At 41.5% G+C, this 19165-nt stretch overlaps 1 protein-coding gene across 4 annotated transcripts in view; it reads right to left on the bottom strand.

Moving 5' to 3' along the window:
* The window catches only part of Aopep (aminopeptidase O (putative)), a 342923-nt gene that overhangs the window by 133673 nt on the left and 190085 nt on the right, over positions 1 to 19165 (bottom strand). For 3 of the 4 annotated variants that reach the window (XM_070033698.1, XM_070033701.1, XM_070033699.1), the window contains one exon: positions 18762 to 18868. The exons of the other annotated variant lie outside the window; for it this stretch is intronic. In XM_070033698.1, coding sequence (XP_069889799.1) covers positions 18762 to 18868 — 107 coding nt within the window. The remainder of the gene's footprint in view (positions 1 to 18761; positions 18869 to 19165) is intronic. 4 annotated transcript variants of the gene reach the window in all.

Below are 19165 nucleotides of genomic sequence, written 5' to 3'. Positions count from 1 at the left end.
AGTGGAGTGTGGCTCAAGTGGTAGAATGCTAGTCTTGAACTAAAAAGCTCAGGGACAGCACCCAAGCCCTGAATTCAAGCCCTAGGACTGACATAAACACACACACTCACATACAAAAGGCCAAGTGTCAATGGTTCACGCCTGTAATCCTAGCTGCTTAGGAGGCTGAGATCTAAGAATCACAATTTGATGCCACGCTGGGCAAGAAAGGCCATGAGACTTCCCCTTTTCCCTTAGCCTTGAGTGAAAAAAAAGTAAGGGACAGTGCTCAGATCATGAGTTTAAGCCCCAGTACTGGGGGAAAAAAAAAACCTACCACCACAACAAACATAAAAACAAAACCATAGGAACAAGGAGAAAGAATCAAGGTAACATGCCATGACAAGGAGAACAGATATTGAGCTCAAAAATACACTTGTGAGTGAACCCAGCTTTTGTCTTTCTTTTTTAGATGATCCAACTCATTTGTCACAAGTGTGCTTCAGGTTGCTGCTCTGGGCAAGTATCCTATTGAGAGAGAAGACTCTTGTCAACGAACAGCAATCATGGGCCAGGCCCAAGAAGGCAAATGTTTTTCCATGCTTGTGACAAGTATAACAAACTTACCAAAAAATCCCATAACTTATTGGTCAGAAAATGAAAGTCAGTTACCTTCAGATAGGTGGATTATTTTGGCAGGAAGGTGTTGCTTGTACAACTCTGGAGGAAAGAGCTACAAAGATGGGGCTGAGGCTAGAGGAGGCATATTCCAGCCCCGTCTCAAGAAGGCCATCCTAAACTCAGCCTCTTGGCTGAGATTTGGAGTCGAGAAACACTGAAGAAGGAGATTGGAGGCCATCCATGTGGGATAGGGAAGGTTAGACAAGACCATGTTGAGGTCCCTTCTAACTAGAATCTGTGATTTGAAGAAATCAAATAGCCTACCAGTATTGATTAAGTTGCAGCATTTAGGGAAAAAGAATCATTATTCATTCCAATAGTCAATAGGCTTGTCACATAGCCTTGGCTTTTCTAAATCAGATTTAAGAGTGATTCTTTTTTTAAAGTAACTAAATTTAATTAGGTGCCAGTGGCTCACACCTGCAATTCTAGATATCAAGTAAGCTAAGAGCTGAGGATTATAGCTTGAAGCCAGCTAAGACAGATAAATCTGGGGGACTCTTATCTCCAATTAGCCACCAAAAAGCTGGAAGTGGAGGTGTCGCTCAAGTGGTAGAGCACCAGCCATGAGTGAAAAAACTAAACAAGAGCTTGAGGTTTTGAATTGAAGCTCTAGTATTGGCATAAAAATAAAATCAATTGAACTGAATTAAAGCACATATATTAGGTGATAGAATTAACTTATAGAATTAAAGAAACCATATGGTTTTTTTATTATACTTTTTACAATGTTATTTTTGGGGAGAGTGTAATATACCTGAATTGATATCCTCATGACCACATTTCTCTTTTCAGGATTAAAGTAATTATAATGAAACCCGGGCTGTCTGTCAGTCTGCATGCAATATGCATTCAGAACTCAGGAATATAGGAAGCCTAAAAATTGTAAGATGCAAAAGTAGAAAGAGTAAAAATGGAAGGGTTTTTTTTTGTACTGAGTTATCAAAAAAAAACCCACCAGAAATCATGACTTCATCTTAGAAAGAAACAAATGAGACAAATACCAGCTTCATGTTACCAGAGATGGCTAGAAGCATGGTTTGAACCCCAACAGCAGGTACAGTGCTATGTGCTGAGATAATGGGAAAGGTGGCCTCAGCTTAAGAATCAAAGAGGAGCAGATGGTTTGTGGGAGATGAGGATTTTCCCTCCACTGTGGTGAACAGTATGGCCCTTAGCGTGAAGGCGGCAGGAAGTGGAAGGCTTGCCTAGTTTTCAGCCTAACACATAGCAGGATGTACAACAGGATGAGGAGTCGAGAGTAGATCTCTTTCCAATCTTATTGGCCACTGTGTCCCATTTAGATTTTATATTTCACATGCTGTGCATGGTCTGTGTCAGACCATTTGTTGCAGCATTGCTTGTGTAAGCAAATTACCAAAATGTCCAATGGTTAACAAATGTTCCATGGTTAATAATGGAACACTCCTGGAATATTTAGTTTACTAAAAAGACCTGTATGTGTTGATAGTGCACAAATAGCCAGAATTATATATAAGAGGAGAATGGAAAGAATAGCATAGGATGGAAAGTGAGAAGATGTAGCCTCGCGTACATATGCTCAGACTTCAGGGATTGTCTTGAGGAAATGAATCATCACAATGTGGGAGTGTTATTCCAAAATGCCTGTGGAGATGTCTTCCTAAAACATAGGAGGACATAGTATTGATACTGGAGACTCATTTGACCCCAACATCACCAACTGCCCTCTACCCTCTCTGCTTCCATCTCTCATTCAGAGGATGTAGTAGTATTCAACTCAGCTAGGCTACAGGTTGTAAATAGCAAAGAACATCTGCTTTCCATCAATCTCTTTCCTTTTAAAAAACTGAAGGGCTGGAGATGTGGCTCAAATGATAGAGTGCTTGTATAGCAAGCACAAGGCCCTGAGTTCAATCTCCAGTACCACCATAAAGAGAGAGACAGATAATACACATATAAAATTTGCCGTTTAAAATATGTAGTTCTGTGTTTTAGTGTATTAATACGGTTGTATACCAATCATCAATAGCTAATCCCAGAACACTTTTTTTTTTTTTTTGGTCCGGTCGTGGGGCCTGAACTCTGGGCTGGGCGCTGTCCCTCAGCTCTTCAGCTCAAAGCTAGCACTCTACCACTTGAGCCACAGCGCCACTTCCGGCTCTTTTCTTTTTGCTTATGTGGTGCTAAGGAATCGAACCCAGGGCCTCATGCATGCAAGGCAAGCGCTCTACCACTGAGCCATCTTCCCAGCCCACTTTTATTACCCTAGAAAGAAATTTCATATTCACTTGCAGGTACTTCTAAGTCTTCTCTTCACCATCAATTTACTTCTTGTCTCTCTATATTTGCATATTCTATTCAGTTTATATAAAAGGAATCATACAACATATGATATTTTGTAGCATACTGTTTTCAGGGTTCAGCCATGTTGTACTCTGTGTTATTACTTCGTTCCCTTTTACTGTTGATCAGTGATTCTTCATTTTATGGCTATAATATACCTTTTTTAGCCATTCATCTGTGGATGGACACTGGGGTTAACTTTTGGTTATTATGAGTAATTCCTCTATAACAGGTCTTGGCATAGAATTATATCCTCATTTCTCTTAGGTATTTATTTAGAAGAGGAACTGCACGGTTATAGAGCAACTCAATGTCTAACCTTCTGAGGAACTGTCAGGATGTTTTCAAAGTAACTGCACTATATACTATTTTACATTCCCACAAACACTGTATGAGGGTTCCAATTCTCCAAATTCTCAATAACACTTGCTATTATTTTCATTTTTATTATAGTCATCCTAGTAATATTCATAGGATATTCACATCCTAGTAAGTGTGAAGTGATATTTCATTATGGTGTTGACATGCATTTCTCTGATGACTAATAATGTTGCACATCATGTGTTTGTTGACCATTTTTATATCTTCTTTTAAGAAATGCTTATTTAAATCATTTGACCATTTATTAATTGGACTCTTTTTTACTGTTGAGCTCTAAGTGCCTTTAAGCATTCTGAATATGAATCTGTTGTCAAATATTAGATTTGCAAATATTCACTCTCTGTCTCTCTATCTCTGTGTGTCTGTATGTGTATGAGAGAGACAGTGCAAGGGCTTGAACTCAGGGCCTGGGCGCTGGCCCTCTGCTTTTTCACTCAAGGCAAGTGCTCCACCCTTGAACCACAGACACCCACTTTAGCCTTTGATGTTTAATTGGAGATAAGAGTCTCCTGAACTTTCCTGCCTGGGATGGTCTTGAATGATGATCCTCAGATCTCACCCTCTTGATGCTAGGATTATAGGCATGAACCACCAGTACCTGGCTTGCCTTTTTTTTTTTTTTTTCTGGTGGTGGTGCTAGTTGACTCTTGTATATATTAGGCAAGTGAACCTCTGAGCTACATCCTAGTCCCAAGTTGTCTTTTTAGTTTCTTTTGAAAGAGTCCTTTGAAATGCAAAAGTTTTATATTTTGATGAAGTCCAACTTATTGATTTCCCCACCTTTGGCTGTTCCGTGCATTAGGTGTCATATCTAAGAAATTACAATCTAATCCAAGATCATAAAATTTGCATGTATTTTTTTCTATTAGTTTTACCATTTTAGGTCATACATTTGGTCTTTGAACAACTTTGAGCTAGTTTTCATACATGGTATGAAGCAGAGGGTCCAGTTTCGTTCTTTGGCTTGTGAATATTGCAACTATTAGTAATGTATCTTTTGTTTAATTGTTTATTATAGTACCAGGGATTGAATTTAGGGCCTTGGATTGCTCAGCTTGTTTGCTCAGGTGGTGCTCTACCACTGGAGTCATACCTCCAGCTTAGCACTTTGCTGGTTTTTGGACATGGAGTCTCACAGACTTTTCTACCTAAGCTGGCTTTAAACCACAATCTTCTGGATCTCTAACAAGGATTATAGGGGTGAGCTACTGGCTCCTGGTTATGTGGCAAATTTTGAGATTAAGAAGTGTGATCCCTCCAACTTCATTGTCCTTTTTCAAGATTGTTTTGAATATTCTCAGTGTCATGCATGTTTAAAGTGAATTTAAAGATCAGTTTATCTATTTCTGTGAAAGGCAACTGAGATTTTGACAGAGATTACATTAGATCCATTAGATCAGTTTGGAAAGTATTTCTATCTTAAAACTTTTAAGGCATCCAAGTCACAAACAGATGTCTTCCAGCCTATTTAAGTCATTAATTTTTTTGACCCATGTGCTTGCAGTATGTGTTGCACTTCATTAAATTTATTCCTAAATGAATATAATTTTTATTGTACTATAAATAAGTTTTTCTTCATTTTTGCTTTCAAATAATAGCTAGCGTATAATAGAAACAAAACTTTTTTGTTGATGTTGTTTTGGTTTTTTGGTATTGGTACTGGGCTTGAACTCAGGGCTTCATGCTTTTTTTTTTTTTTTTTTTTTTTTTTTTTTTTTTTTTTTGCTCAAGGCTTGCTTTTCACCACTTGAGCCACTCCTTTACTCCTTCACTTCTGGCTTTTTCCTGGTTAAGCAGAGATAGAAAAAAAACCAACTCACAAAATTTTCTGCCTGTGCTGTCTTTGATCCTCAATCCTCAGATCTCGGAATCCTGAGTAGCTAGGATTATAGGACTGAGCCACCAGACCTAGGCTTAACACATTGATTTTTTTTCAATATAAGTTTCCTTTAACTTTGACATTGAAACAGAAGAATGAATTGGTTTGTGGCTGAAACATCCTTTTTCCCCCATGGGGCAGAAACCTGGAGCACCCATCTATCAAAGGAACAAACTTAGAAAGTCTGAGCCAGCTGCCCGCCCTTCCCTGGACAAAGCCAAAGACAGGAGTAAGGGTAGGAGGAAGGACACAACCATACACAGGCTGGTGATTTCCAGTAAGGTACAATTCTCAAAGTTGCTGTAGTTACAGAAAGTGGTAGCAATCATGAAGAAGAAGGAGGAGGAGGAGGGGGAGGAGAAGGAGGAGGAGGAGGAGGAGGAGGGGGAGGGGGAGGGGGAGGGGGAAGGGGAGGGGGAGGGGGAGGAGGAGGAGGAGGGGGAGGGGGAGGGGGAGGGGGAGGGGGGGTCACAAACAGCTCTCCAGCTCCTCCTCTGATGCGAATTCATAATAATCCATTTGTCACTCAGTGATGTCTCAGAACTCTCAGGGGAGTGGGCTCTTTTCACATAGACCTGACTGTGCTTCTCACAGTCAACCCTCCTCCCCCTCCACCCCCCACCCGGAACTGGGACATACCCCATGTGTTGGGAGTGTTTAAATCTTGATACACTTGTAGGGCCTGGAGGATCACTTGAGACATTTCTGTGCAGATTTTATGTAAGCCACTGTTGGTAAAGGTGTTGGAAATGACTTTTTAGGAAATGATGCATCAGAGTGAATAAATAACCTCTAACACACTGATTTTTGTATATTGATTTTGTTTCCAATCAACTTTGCTGAACTTGTTGAATAGTTCCAATAATTTTTGAAGAACTCCTTAGGTTTATCTATGTACAAGATTGTACTATATAAAATAGTAAGTTTTACTTCTTTCTTTCCAATCTGTATACTTTTCATTGTATTTTCTTGCTGAACTGCCCAGGAGAGGACTGGAGGTGCAATTCTGTAGAAGTACAATGCTGAGCAGTACAGTCTGTCTGTGTTATCCTTTCTCTGCTCAACCATTGACTAAAAAGGAGCAAAGATTTCTGACAAATTGGATTATAGCATCTAGCCCGAAAACCTTCTCTCTTGTCTTGCAGCAGGCCCAGTGGAATATTTCATTGTTTTTGTTAGCCCTTTGGGTCAAAACTCTTAGTCAAAAAACAAAGTAAATGATAAGACTGTAGGCCACACTCAGTAAGCCATTATTTTGTAAGGCAGAATAAACTTAGGAGCATATAAGAAAGCATTCTTTGGATAAGAATTATTCCAAAGGAGGAATTGGGAAGTTGGCTCAGTGGTAGAATGCTTGCCTTGCATGCCTGAGGCCCTGGGTTCGATTCCTCAGCACCACATAAGAAAAAACCTGGAAGTGGTGCTGTGGTCAAGTGGTAGAGCGCTAGCCTTGAGCTAAACAGCTGAGGGACAGCGCCCAGGCCCAGAGTTCAGACCCCATGACCGGACTCCCCCCCCCCAAAAAAAAGAATTATTCCAAAGGAAAACTAACATTGATTAACCAAGACTATAATGTATATATCACCTCCTCTGAATGGCTGTGTGGATATGGTATCCTTAAGATGGGTAAAAGAAGGATGAACTATTATTGAGTGGTGTGTAGATATGAATCCTATTTTGGGGACTATTTCATAGGCTAACAGTGGAGTAGCAATTCAGAACTATAAATATATATTTATAAAATTTATTTTCTGAAATCTACCAGAGCCTCTGGGTGTGGTGACATATGCCTATAATCCCAGCACTTGGGAAGTAGAGAGAGAAGGATCATATGTTTGTCAGGCTAGGCTACACAGTAAGTTCAAACAGTCTGACCTGCACAGTGAGACTCAGTCTCAAAACAACTTAATAAACAAACAAAAAGAGCAATATGTTGTGGTACATGCCCATAACCTCAGATATATGGAAGATATATATAGGAGTACTGTAGTCCAAGGGCAATCCAGGCAAAAAAAAAAGCCAAAAACTAGAGCATGTCTATAAGGTAACTAAAACATAAGTATAATAATATAAAAGGGTGTGTCTCAAATGGCAAAATGGTTGCTACAAGTACAAGGTCCTGAACTGAAATCCCCAAACTGCCAACATTAAAAAAAAAGATTCACAAGAAAATGATTATCTTTGAGTAATGAACTAATGGGGTGTAAATATAATTTTACAGTTTTCTAAACTGGGTTTTCCTATTATGTACCTCTATTTGAGATAGGGAGAGAGTACCATGGGTAACTAAGCAATAATTATCAGCTGCTTTACTTCATATGTTTTCCTGTATTTAAGAAACACAACTAGGGCTGGGAAGGTGGCTCAGTGGTAGAGTGCTTGCCTTGCATTCCTGAGGCCCTGGGTTTGATTCCTCAGCACTACATAAGCAAAAAGAAAAAAGCCGGAAGTGGCACTGTGGCTCAAGTGGTAGAGTGTTAGCCTTGAGCTGAAGAGCTGAGGGATAGCGCCCAGGCCCAGAGTTCAGACCCCACAACCGGACCCCCCCAAAAAAAGAAACACGACTAAATATTAACACAAAGAATGATGTACCACATACTGTAAGTACTTAGGGGCCCATGGAGAATTGTCTCCTCTCCCTTAGAAATAACCACGCAATGTTTTAGAAAATGAAGAAGCAAGGCTAGTTGAGTTCAACTGTGCAGGACATGTCTGTCATCTTTGCTGTTTTAAAAAAAAAAAACTGCAGGTGGAGGGGGCCCCTCCCACAGGAAATAGAAACTGAAGAGACAGCTCAGGGAGTTGGCACTGGCCTTTGAAACAGGAAAGGGCAGTCTGTTTCTGACTAGCTGAGAGTTTGAACATATTTTAGCCACTGCTGGCATGAGCATGGCATCTTTCCATCTCTAAAGGGTAGAAGCATTCTTCACAGCTAGCTTGCTGGTATATGTGGTTCCAATTAAGAACACTGAGCAGGGAAAATATGGTAGAAGGCCTGAGGGATGAGAATTTCAAGATACAGATGTGGAGGCCTTTAGAGAGCCACAGGCCAGTACTAGTGGTCAGAAGCTCAGGTAGGGACTGTCAAAGGCCAGAGAGGCAAGAACTCTTTTTTTTCTGAAGATTGTGGTAAGATTAGGAACAGATGTTGGGGAACTTCGTGAGGCACAGCCAGAGGGGACACAAGGGTGGCCCTTCTGAGAGGTTAGATCAGAAGTAGGTTCCGGGAAGGTATGAGGCTCCCCCTAGTCTTAGAAGTGCTGCCAACTGAATTCTTACCCCAAGCTATTAGTTTGAGCATCTTTGTTTAACTTTCAGATTTCCCCTCTTTAATCCTATCCTTTTCATTTTCAATCAGTCATTCTTGTACTTAAAAAAAAAGTTCTCTTGGTGTCTTAGGAAAATTTACTTCTTGAACATTCCAGTGAGTTAATGTTTGCCAAGAAGAGAGGCAGGTATTTCCAGGCTTGGGATGGTAACAAGACCAGAACAGGAGGCCCTGTGTGGTCCCCCAAGAGGAGATATTGAAAGAAGAGGCCAGCTCCAGGGACTCAGGACAGGAAGAAGGGAGCAGTTAGGAAAGCAGAACAAGCCAGGAAAGAGAGTCAGCTGCATCCTTCTGCTCTCTGTCTTTTGTTTGACAAATGTTCTCCAGGTATTGGAGAATACAGGTGATAGCAACTAACATATGAATATTTACTTAAACTATAGGAATATTCCTTGTTAATAATCATCTTAGACCTACAAAATGGCAATTTCTTAGAGCTTAAGCTAATATATATATAGTTGAAATTATTTGTATGTATTCATTGCATTTCTTCCTCATACCCACTTATAAGGTAGAGACTGTATTGTGTTATTAGCCCTGCTATACAGCATGAAGACTAAAGTTTGGTGTAGCTAAGTAATTCTATAAAGGTTACATAGAATCAAGACTTATATCCAAGCAAGTTAGATTCTAGGCCTACTCTGGGAATCCCCGTGTTACCACAATGAGTTAAAACTAGAAATCTCTTGAGCTGTGGAGCAGACTTAGCCCTCTATCCTCAGATGACATCTCTCTAAAAGGAGGCAAAAATCAACTAGACCTCAGCTGCAGAAGAATAGGAGTTGAGCCTTTCACACTCTTCAAAGCCATAGCAAATTTTATGAAGGCTGCAAATTCACCAGTTCCTCTACAGGGTCAATCTTTATGTGTAGTCACAGACAGAACCTTCTTTGAAGCTCAGTTTCTTCAATCTCTTCTGAATAGTGCTAAATGAGCAACTCCCTTAGTCAAAGCCTTAGGCCAATGAAGCACTTCTGAACTCAGCCTCATTCCTGAGACAGCTACCTAATTCCACCTGGCCTCTTAAGTCTCTCTCTTCTTTGATTTTGTGTCATCCCAAAGGCTTGGGTAATCTTCCTTCAAACTCCATTTTCATTATGTCCTTCTTGGAACATGAAATAACTTCTCGTTGCTGCGATGGTCACAGACAAGCTCTTCATTAGGGGCATCTAAAAAACTCCATTACTTAGTCCATCTTCACCTGGCCACTTTCAGTCTTCCACATTTATGAGGAGACTGTCCTCTCTAGCAAGCCCATCCTCACTGAAATATCCACTTTTACATTGTTTATGTTTATGCTACTAGGATTAACTCCTCGAACCCTTTTCCTCCCAACCCTACATCAATGTCAATGCTACCCCTTCTTATATCCCAGCTTATGCTGTACATGCTTTCCACAGCCTCTTCTAACAAAGCCTTCTAATATTAAATTCTCAGGACTTAGAACTCTGAGGGATAGAGGTTAGGCTCTGTCTACTAGCTTGTGATCAATATTTCAACTCTCAAAATAATATACAGAAAGCTTCAGAGACAGAGTTTATATCTATAGCACTCTTTTTTTTCAACATTTATGAAGTACCCTTTCATTGTCAAGCACTGTGGTACCAGATATAAACAAGACATTGTTCCTGGGTACCAAATGATGATAGCTCAGGAGACAGAAATTGAAGTTTCTGTTGTTGTAGGTCATGAGTGATCAAATATTGCTCATTGAATATGGCTTTTTAAAATAAAGTGATTATTAAAGGATGGAGATACACAAAGGCTCTGGGAGGTTCCAAGGAAAGATACTAGTTTTTCTTAGGGTAGAGTTGAACTTGTTTGAAAAGCAGTAGCATCTGTGCTGAGTCATAATGATGCAGTAAAGGAAGGATTTTCTAAATAGAGACAACTCGGGGAAAAAAGCATGGAGGTGAAAAGGGAAGGTGGAAGGACAGATGGGTTGGGTTGTATATTCCATAATTTAGACATTGAAGCTTGAGCCTCCAGAACTTCAGAATAAGGCTGTATTTTGAGCATGGAGTGTTTCAAAGGGGTGGTTAAGTTAAAACAAAGTTATCAGTGTAAGTCCTAATCTGACTAGTGTCCTTCTCAGAAGAGATTTGAATATATAGACAGACGTCAGGGATGCACATGGAAGAAAAACCATGTGAGGACACAGCAGGAAGGTGGCCATCTAGGCCTAGGAAGAGGGGCTTCAGGAGAAACGAAACCTGCCAACATCTTGGGCTGAGACTTCTAGCCTCTAGAAGTATGAGAAAATAAATTTCTCTTGTCTAGGTCACTGAGTCTTTGGTATCTTGTTACGGAAGTCAAAGCTGACTAACACAGAAAAGTCTGTGACCTATTTGGGTTGGCAGAGGGTAAAGCAAAGAATTACAAGTGATGGTACAGGAAAGCAGATAGAAGTGACATTGGGTAGGGCCTTGGCATGCATGCCAAGGAGCTTGAAGTTTTTCCTGTTGGTGAGGGGGAGATCTGGGGTATTTTTTAAGGAAGACCGTAGCAGGATCATTGTTTTAAGGAGAGTTCTTTAGTGGCAATGAAAAAATGGCATTCCCAGAGGTAAAAAGGATTGGGGATATAGCTCAGTGGTAGAATCCTTGTCTAACATGCACAGGATCATAGGGATCAACCCCAGAGGCCTTTCCTTCTCTCCAAAATGACTAGAGGTAGAGAAACAATTGGAGTGATACAAGTAAGGATCAAAAAAGTTCTAAACACAAATAGTGGTCTTCAGGGTAGAGAAGTATTGTAGGTAAAATTAGCAGTTGTTAGGATGGTTCTCAGAAGAAGAGTGAAAGAAAGGGAAGGGAAGGGAAGAGAAGGAAAAGGAAGGGAAGGGAAGAGAAGGGAAGGGAGGAGAGGAATGGGAGTTTCTGGGCTTCTAGCTTGAATGTGTGTTAGACCTGTGCCACTGTAGATGAGTTCAATATTACAGCAGTGAGTAGGTAAAGGTAAAGAGAGAAGATGACCAGCATGAGAGGCCTGAAGGGAAGCCATGACAATGTAATTCACTTCTGGAGTTTTCCTCCCCTAATGATTTTCCTCTGGAATCAACAGATTGTCCCTTAAATTGGCTGAAACCTATAGGCTTTAAACTTAAAAATAAGATGGTATTGATCAATGAAGTGTAGGCAATTAAATTCAGATACAAATGCTGTATTAAAATATATGGATATAATTGACTTCGATCAGTGTAATTTAAAGACATCATTAGGGTGCAGGTGGCTCACACCTGTGGCTCATGCCTGTAATCCTAACTACTCAGGAAGCTGAGAATTGAGGATTGCAGCTCCAAGCCAGCCTGGGCAGGAAAGCCCAGTGTGGGTGGGAAAGTCTTTGAGACTTTTATCTTCAATTAACTACCAAAAAGCCAGAAGTAAAAGTGTGGCTAGAGCACTAGCCTTGAGGAAAAAGCTAAAGGACAAGACCCAGACCTCAAGTTCAAGTCCTAATAGTTACAGACACACACAAGATTGTCTGCCCTTCAAGGTGAGCAACAAAACCCTACCTACTGTAATCTCGTAAAGGAAAGGTGCTCCTGTGGTTAAATTAAGGTTTCTGGACTGCTCTTCTAGGCTCATTCACTATTGTTATACATGTAGCAGCCCCAAAAGGAGCTACTATTCTCCCTGACAGAATAGGACAGCACTCAGTCTCTAGCCCCAAATGACAGGTGCTTCATTTGATCTTGGTCTTTATATTCACCCTCCTCTTCCTCCTCACAGCAGACAGTTAAATTCTACTGTCCATGTTAAGCATATTTATCCTAGCTCCACCTTTGGAACAGGAAGATTGATGGGCATTTGAATAGCTGAGAGATCAGGGTAACTATAGGTATAGAGGTATCCATAGAACCTAATGGAGAACATGACTAATGGCCCAATTTTACTGGTAGGCAGGATGTAAGAAACAGAAATGGAATGGTCTGGAATCAACATTGGATGCAAGAGAGGCTAGAATTAAGCAGATAGGAGAGATGGGATCTCCTGGGTCCCCTATGGAACTTAGACCTGAAGACACAGGGGCAGTTGATGACTACAACTCTGAAATGGACAGCACCCCAGGCTTCTGGACAGCTTTTCCATGAGGTTGGCTTGTGCCACTGGTAATGGGTGTGTCCAACATACTTGGGTTGGAAGACTGCTATGAGCTTCCAAAAATAGAAATAGAAAATTTGAGAAAAACTTTCAAGGTGAAACTTGCAATGGAAGAGAATAAGACTCTTAATGAACTGACTAAGACTTACGAACAACGTCTTAATGATTTTAAACAAGATACATAGGGTTCCGGCACCATGCAAATTCACAGAACATTTGTAGCTTGCCCTTTCCTTTTAGCCATGGATGGAGTTACATACATGGGGTTTCCCTCTGTTATTAAGCGATGTTTTTGCAACTATAAGGTGAGGCATTCATGAGGAAGGTAGGAAAAGATGTCCACATTTATCTAGCGTTGTATCAACTATGGAGACAGCAGCTCAGAGAAAGAACTACATCAGACTCGTGCCTGTCAGCACCTCCTTAATGTGATATATTCTAACGTTTTCTCAGCATGAGCTTGACTTTAACAATGAATTGGGGAAAAAAAGAGGAAGCAATAATAAATCACAAACAATAAAAACCAACAGAGATTTCTTCTGACCCTGCCACTGTAGCTCTTCCATCGGGGGCTTGTCAGCAAATGCTAACCGAAAGCACTTAGAGACACTGCCAGAATTCAGCTGTACCCTAGAGATTAGAGGCGTGGGGGCGGGGCTAAGGAGCTCTCAGAAGCCTTCACCACCTCAGCATCTTCTTTGGCAAGAGCCTCAATGCTACAGTGATCAAAAGTAGAGTTTGTAGGTGGGGGTCAGTACAGAAAACAGGACAGATCTGAGCAATGGAGGACAAGCAGGAAAGAACAAGAAGATCGTATTTCTCTACCAGGAGCTGTTGAGAGGTGAGGGAAGAGTCTAGAGAGAGCCACTGGGGTCTTATATGGGAAAGACATCTTTAATAATTGATAAATGCATAAAATCATGGCATCATTAGTGTGACCCATAACATTTTGCAACTCTGAGCAAATCACTTCTGAAGCCTGTAGTCACTTTGCAGACTCCCCAGCCAGAGAGGCTGAAAAGGTGAAGAAGAACAAGTTATTTTTAATATAACCAAATGAAAGTTATAGATCGCTAAGTTAATCTAAGATGCATTTGGTACAAATCAAACAACAAAGTTAATCAGACACATTTGATGGGATATATGATTGAACACTGGCTGCATAAAAGGCACAAACAGAAAACAATATGCTCAATTACTGAGGTTAATAACTCAGCACCAAAGTTGCAGCCTTCTCTTCTCACCTTGTTAATAACCTACTTCAAATATTAATGTTGTGTTTTCTTTTTTTTTCTAGTATCTTTTGAAATAAGACATATGATTTCACGTGTTAGAAGATCAGGATGCTGGTCCAACCCATATCTGTCACTATGTCTTTCCAAAGTCCAAGAATACCTGGAGTACTGTAACTTTTAGTACAACGTAAAATAAATTGAATTCCTTGAAAAGAAGGATGTGGTATAGGGAAGAGAATACTTTGAATCCTTGAGGTTAATGCCAGTTCTGTTCTTTATCAGCTTTACGATGCTGAACACATTTGTCAATCTTTTTGAACCTCAAGACATTTTAAGTGATGATGCTGAACTGCCAGCAAGAGAAATGGGGAAGGGCCAGTCAGTGAGGTAGCAGGAAATCAGGAGATTGTATCACACAGATGCTGAAAGAAGAAAGAATTTTTGAAGGATGGATTGGTCAACCATGTTGAAAAGATTATTATGGTCTAGATATGAAGTGTCAACCGTGTATTGAGGCCTGGTCCCCAGCTGGTAGTGCTATTTTGGGAAGTGGTATAAGATTTAGGAAGTGGGACCCACTAGTAGGAAGGAGGTCATACATTATTGACTGGAACTTGCCCTTTCTGCTTCTCTTTGGTTCTTTTGCTGTCTACCAGGAAATGAACTTATTTATTCTGCTATGCTTTGGTCACCTTGAAATGCCTTACCTCAGGTCCAAAGCAAAAGAGCTGGGCAATCATGGCCTGAGACCTCAGAAACCATGAACCAAAACAAATTTTTTTTTCCTTTAAGTTGTTTATATCAGATATTTTGTCACAGAGACAAGAAACTAAGTTACACAAAGACCTACAGTTACCATTGTGTTGGCCACCAATGGAACAATCCATCAACATACACATAAAGACTTTAAATTATTCTTGGTCCATCAAGATGTATCTTTAAAAAAATAAAAGAGAGAAGATAGTATCTCTGATTACTGTATTGTTTTAAAGAACTTCTTTCTGGGGTTTCATTTGCATATTAAAATAAAATCCGAGAGCCAATTTTTACAACTCTGCTTCTTTTTTTGTTTTGTTTTCTTCTCTCAATAATTTCTAGGTTCTTTGTGCCCATTTAAGGGAGAATTCTAGAGGGTAAGAGCTAATCAAATGTGGACTGCATAATTTCAGGCAGATTCAGAAACATTTCCTCCTCATTGTAAGCACATCTGATAAGAATATTTTCCATGCTGATGTGCAATAGGTCTTTCAAATGCAATTGTTTATGCCTAAATTTAGGCAAACACAATTTCTGAATATTAAGACAAAGAAAAATATCATGGTAAGCCCCCCCTATTACAAAGGTCTAAAAATACTGTATCCTTTCTCCCAACTGCACTCACAAAGGAAAAGAATTTGAACTTAGGTTGACCACAGCTCTATGAAACCAGAGACAAGGTTCTCCTTGGAGGTAAACAGACTTTTCAGGGGGCATTCTAACTTGCTTAAAGAGTTAGGAATGCCTTTCATCAACGACTAATAATTAACAATACCACTAACCATTACCAAAAGACCATTATCATATAAAAGCAGAAATATGAGGGACTTAGACACAGAAATGAAGATGACCTCTTAGTTCGATAAATTATATCTGGGAGGTGAGGAATGTACACAAGTCGAATGGCTCACATTTGAGCATGTATCTGGAGCTCCGTACACACACCCAAAAGTAAACTTCACCTGCGATCTCCCCAGCAATGCTTCCAAGTCAGAACAACCAAGTTCATACGCATTACTTCTACTTCCTGATCTGGCTCTCTTCTCCACTATGCAAAAACAAATACAAGAATGTCAAGATCACCACCATCTTTCATATGGTCCCACCTGAAGGTCACTTCTCTCTTACTATTTCCAGTGTTCAGCAACATCCAACACCATTCCTACCATCTCACCTCCTTCTCTGTGACCTCATTTGTGCGGTTTTCTACACACAGAGATTACCACACACCCTGATTGTCTTCCTTCCGACTTCTTGCTTGTTTTTCTCAATAGTGATTTGAATTTTAAGTTTTATACAGATTGAATGGCTCCTACTTTTCACATCCATTAAGTTCACAATTTTGAAAATTTGACATCTTACACTTAGTGAAGGACTTGCCTCTCCTGTCTTGGCCCAATTTTTTAGGTATCTAAAGATGAAGTATGAAGGACTGACTTCCACCTTATTCCCTCGGGTCAAGCAAGACACCAAGTACACAAACAGGCCTGGTCACATGCCTGTCCACAGGCAGGTTATACCAACCTAGGCCTGGCTGAAAGTCCCAGTCACTCCAGGTGAGACATTCCATTCTGGACTTAACTGAAAGTACCTGGTGCTCCCACCCCCTCCCCCCTCTAGTAATTATAGCCTGATTTATTCCTTTGTTTCCTTGTTAAGACCCATATAACCCGGTCCCAAAATCCAAACCCACGGGAAGGTCTGTTCCCCTCACAGGCAATAAACAGTCCTAGCTTGTTGACAATCAAGTCTGGTCTATTCCTTTTCCATTCTCCTCCGTTTTCCTAACACTTAGCACATGCAAAACTGGAACTTTTGGTGTTTTTCCCCCCCTCTAAAGACAGTTCTCAGTCTTTATCTTCTCAATAAAAGGTACCAACAAACTCAAGTGCTTAGTGGCTCACACTGTCAAATCCAGCCTATGCAGGAATGTCCATGAGACTCTTGTCTTCAATCGCCAAAAGGTCAGAGATGGAGGTGTGGCACAAGTGGTCAAGAGCCAGCCTTGAATGAAAAAGCTCAGGGCCAGCACCCTGCTCCTGAGTTCAAGCCCTAGTACACACACACATACACACACACACACACACACACGTACACACACACACACACGCACACACACACACACACACACACACACACACCACATACACACACACACACCACATTCTGGATAACCTCAGTATCCTCTTTTGTACTTTCAATTCAACAAAGATCTGCCAGTTGTACCATCAAAACACATGCTCAATAGATCTACTGCCCCAAGGCATGGACCACTGCAGCACTCTAATTCTACTCTCTGTTTTCTATCTGCTGCTTGCAGCCCATTCCATCCAGCCACACAACAGCATTGTCACACACTACAGATTATGCTCCTTCCACACTGAAGACCCCATGATGCCTCTATAGAATTTGGAGTAAGGCTCCTGCTTGCCTACCTTGCCCTGCCATTCTTTCTGTCCTCAAAGCATTTCAAAGCTTTCCTGTCTCCAGGCTTTTGTGTTCCTCACTCTGCCAGGCTGAGCATGTGCTCAGCTCAGTCTTGAAACCTTACAATTAGTTCAGAAATCACCAACCACGCCAGGCATAGTAGCACACACCTGTAAATGCCATCTTTGCAGGAGGCAGAAAAATTCTGAATTTGAGGCCAGCTTAGGCAAAGTTAGGAACACAACAACAACCACCAAAAAAAGCAAAACAAATAAATAAGCAAAAGGATTGGGTGGGTGGCTCAAGTGGTAGAATACTTGCCTAACCTCCATGAGGCCCTGAGTTCAATCCCTGCTACTGCATGCTCATCACCTGTGACTAGTCAGTGCATGCAACAATATCCCCACTAAGTGGAAGCTCTGTAGAAAGCAGGAACCTCGTCCACATTGGCTAGGGTAGGGGGGTCCTGGCTGGTTAGGTGAATGCTAGCTGAGGGGACAGATGCAGGCTCATGGTTCTGGGGTGGATCACAGGTTCCCTAGCTCTAGTCTGCTGCACTTAGCAGCAGCTCCAGCTGCCTCTCCTAAACAATGGATGAGTCAGCTTGGGAGGCCATGGTTAGCGTGCAAGCCTAGGGAACTTCCGTGGGAAGTGTGTAGCACTGCACAAAAGCGCCAGCCAGCATCGCTCCCTGGGGTGCAGCCAGCTTGGTAAGTTTCTGCTAGGCTAGAGGGGTGGAGGTGCTTATTTAAAAACAAGTTAAAATTGCAGAATGTTCAAAGCAGGCCTTGGGCCAAGGGTAGGAAGGGAGGGACACAAACTGACTTTAGTGGGGAGTGATCTAAAACAGTGCAAGGAGAAGGGGGCAATTCCTGGATGGCATGCTCTTGGCATCCTTATGAATACAGATTCCAAATACTTGACTCTACTCAAGAGGGGCTGGATTGAAGCTTCTGTTGTCATAGTAACCTCTGTGCTCCTGGGGTCTAGGCACAAGGCTTCAAATAAACAACTAGTGTAGAGTAGTGAAGGAAAATTTCACGGAGCAGAGGCTGGTTGGGGCGGTGGGGGGGGGGGGGAGCGGGAAGGGGGGAATGGCAAGAAGCAATCCAGCAAGTGCCACAAGCCACATTCTAAACACAAAACTCAGGAGTTGGGAGTAGAATCCTCCTACTGCACTGGGGAAGGCAGAGGCAGCTTCCTGCTGGGCCACATCTGAAACAACGGGCCCCATTGACAGGCACATCTGTTACTACTAAACACTTAGCAATCAATATTTTCCTACAGAATTATTTCCCTCCTTTGGCTTTAAGGGGTTACTGTCTGCCAGGCTGCCAAACCCCAACCTTTTCTGCATCAGCAGCCGCCACATAAAGTGACTATTAGAACTTCAAACGAAGAATTTTAGTCCCGGAAATGGCCTCATGCTAGGTTTTTTTTTTTTTCCTTCCTTCAATAGAGACACCAGGAAAATGTCAGAAGGCAAATAAAAAACCCACACCCTGAAAGACTTAAAAAATAACAGTCACATCCCTGGGAGGATGAGTAACTCCAGCCCGATTTGATTTAAAAAGGAAACAGCCGATTTAATCAGACAGCCTGGATAGATTGTGAAGGAAAGGAGGGGAGGCAGAGCCAGAGAAGGTAACAGAAGCGTGAGACCTTACCTTAACACCTGCATCTCCTCAGAGGAGTTCTGCAGCTCGTCCTGGAGGCGATGCCAGCGCAAGCAAGCCCTCAGCTCTTGATGCTCATGGGCCTCATGGTGGGACAGCTGGTTAGGCCACAGACAAATAAACATAGTGTACAAAACAGAGTCATTGTGTTGATCAGACCTACCCCATGGAATGGTCTATTTTGTTTCAGTGGGGACAACTGGGCCTGCTCCCCTGTGTAAGACGGTCCCTCTGCTTTCCCATTCCCCTCTGTCAGAAAAGCAAAGGCCACAGGAACTTCTAAGCTATTCAGGAGAAATCCAATATGAGCATTCCAGCTCTCTCTAGTGCTGGTAGGTGGAGCCAAACCTGCCTGTTTGGGAGGGTTCCTCAGTCTTGGAACCTACTCCCTGGAC

This window comes from Dipodomys merriami, unplaced genomic scaffold, assembly GCF_024711535.1.
Source record: "Dipodomys merriami isolate MVZ:Mamm:240054 unplaced genomic scaffold, mDipMer1.0.p SCAF_22, whole genome shotgun sequence".
Taxonomy (NCBI): domain Eukaryota; kingdom Metazoa; phylum Chordata; class Mammalia; order Rodentia; family Heteromyidae; genus Dipodomys; species Dipodomys merriami.
Note: the sequence above shows the minus strand (reverse complement) of the source record. Positions and strands in the feature narration are given on the sequence as shown.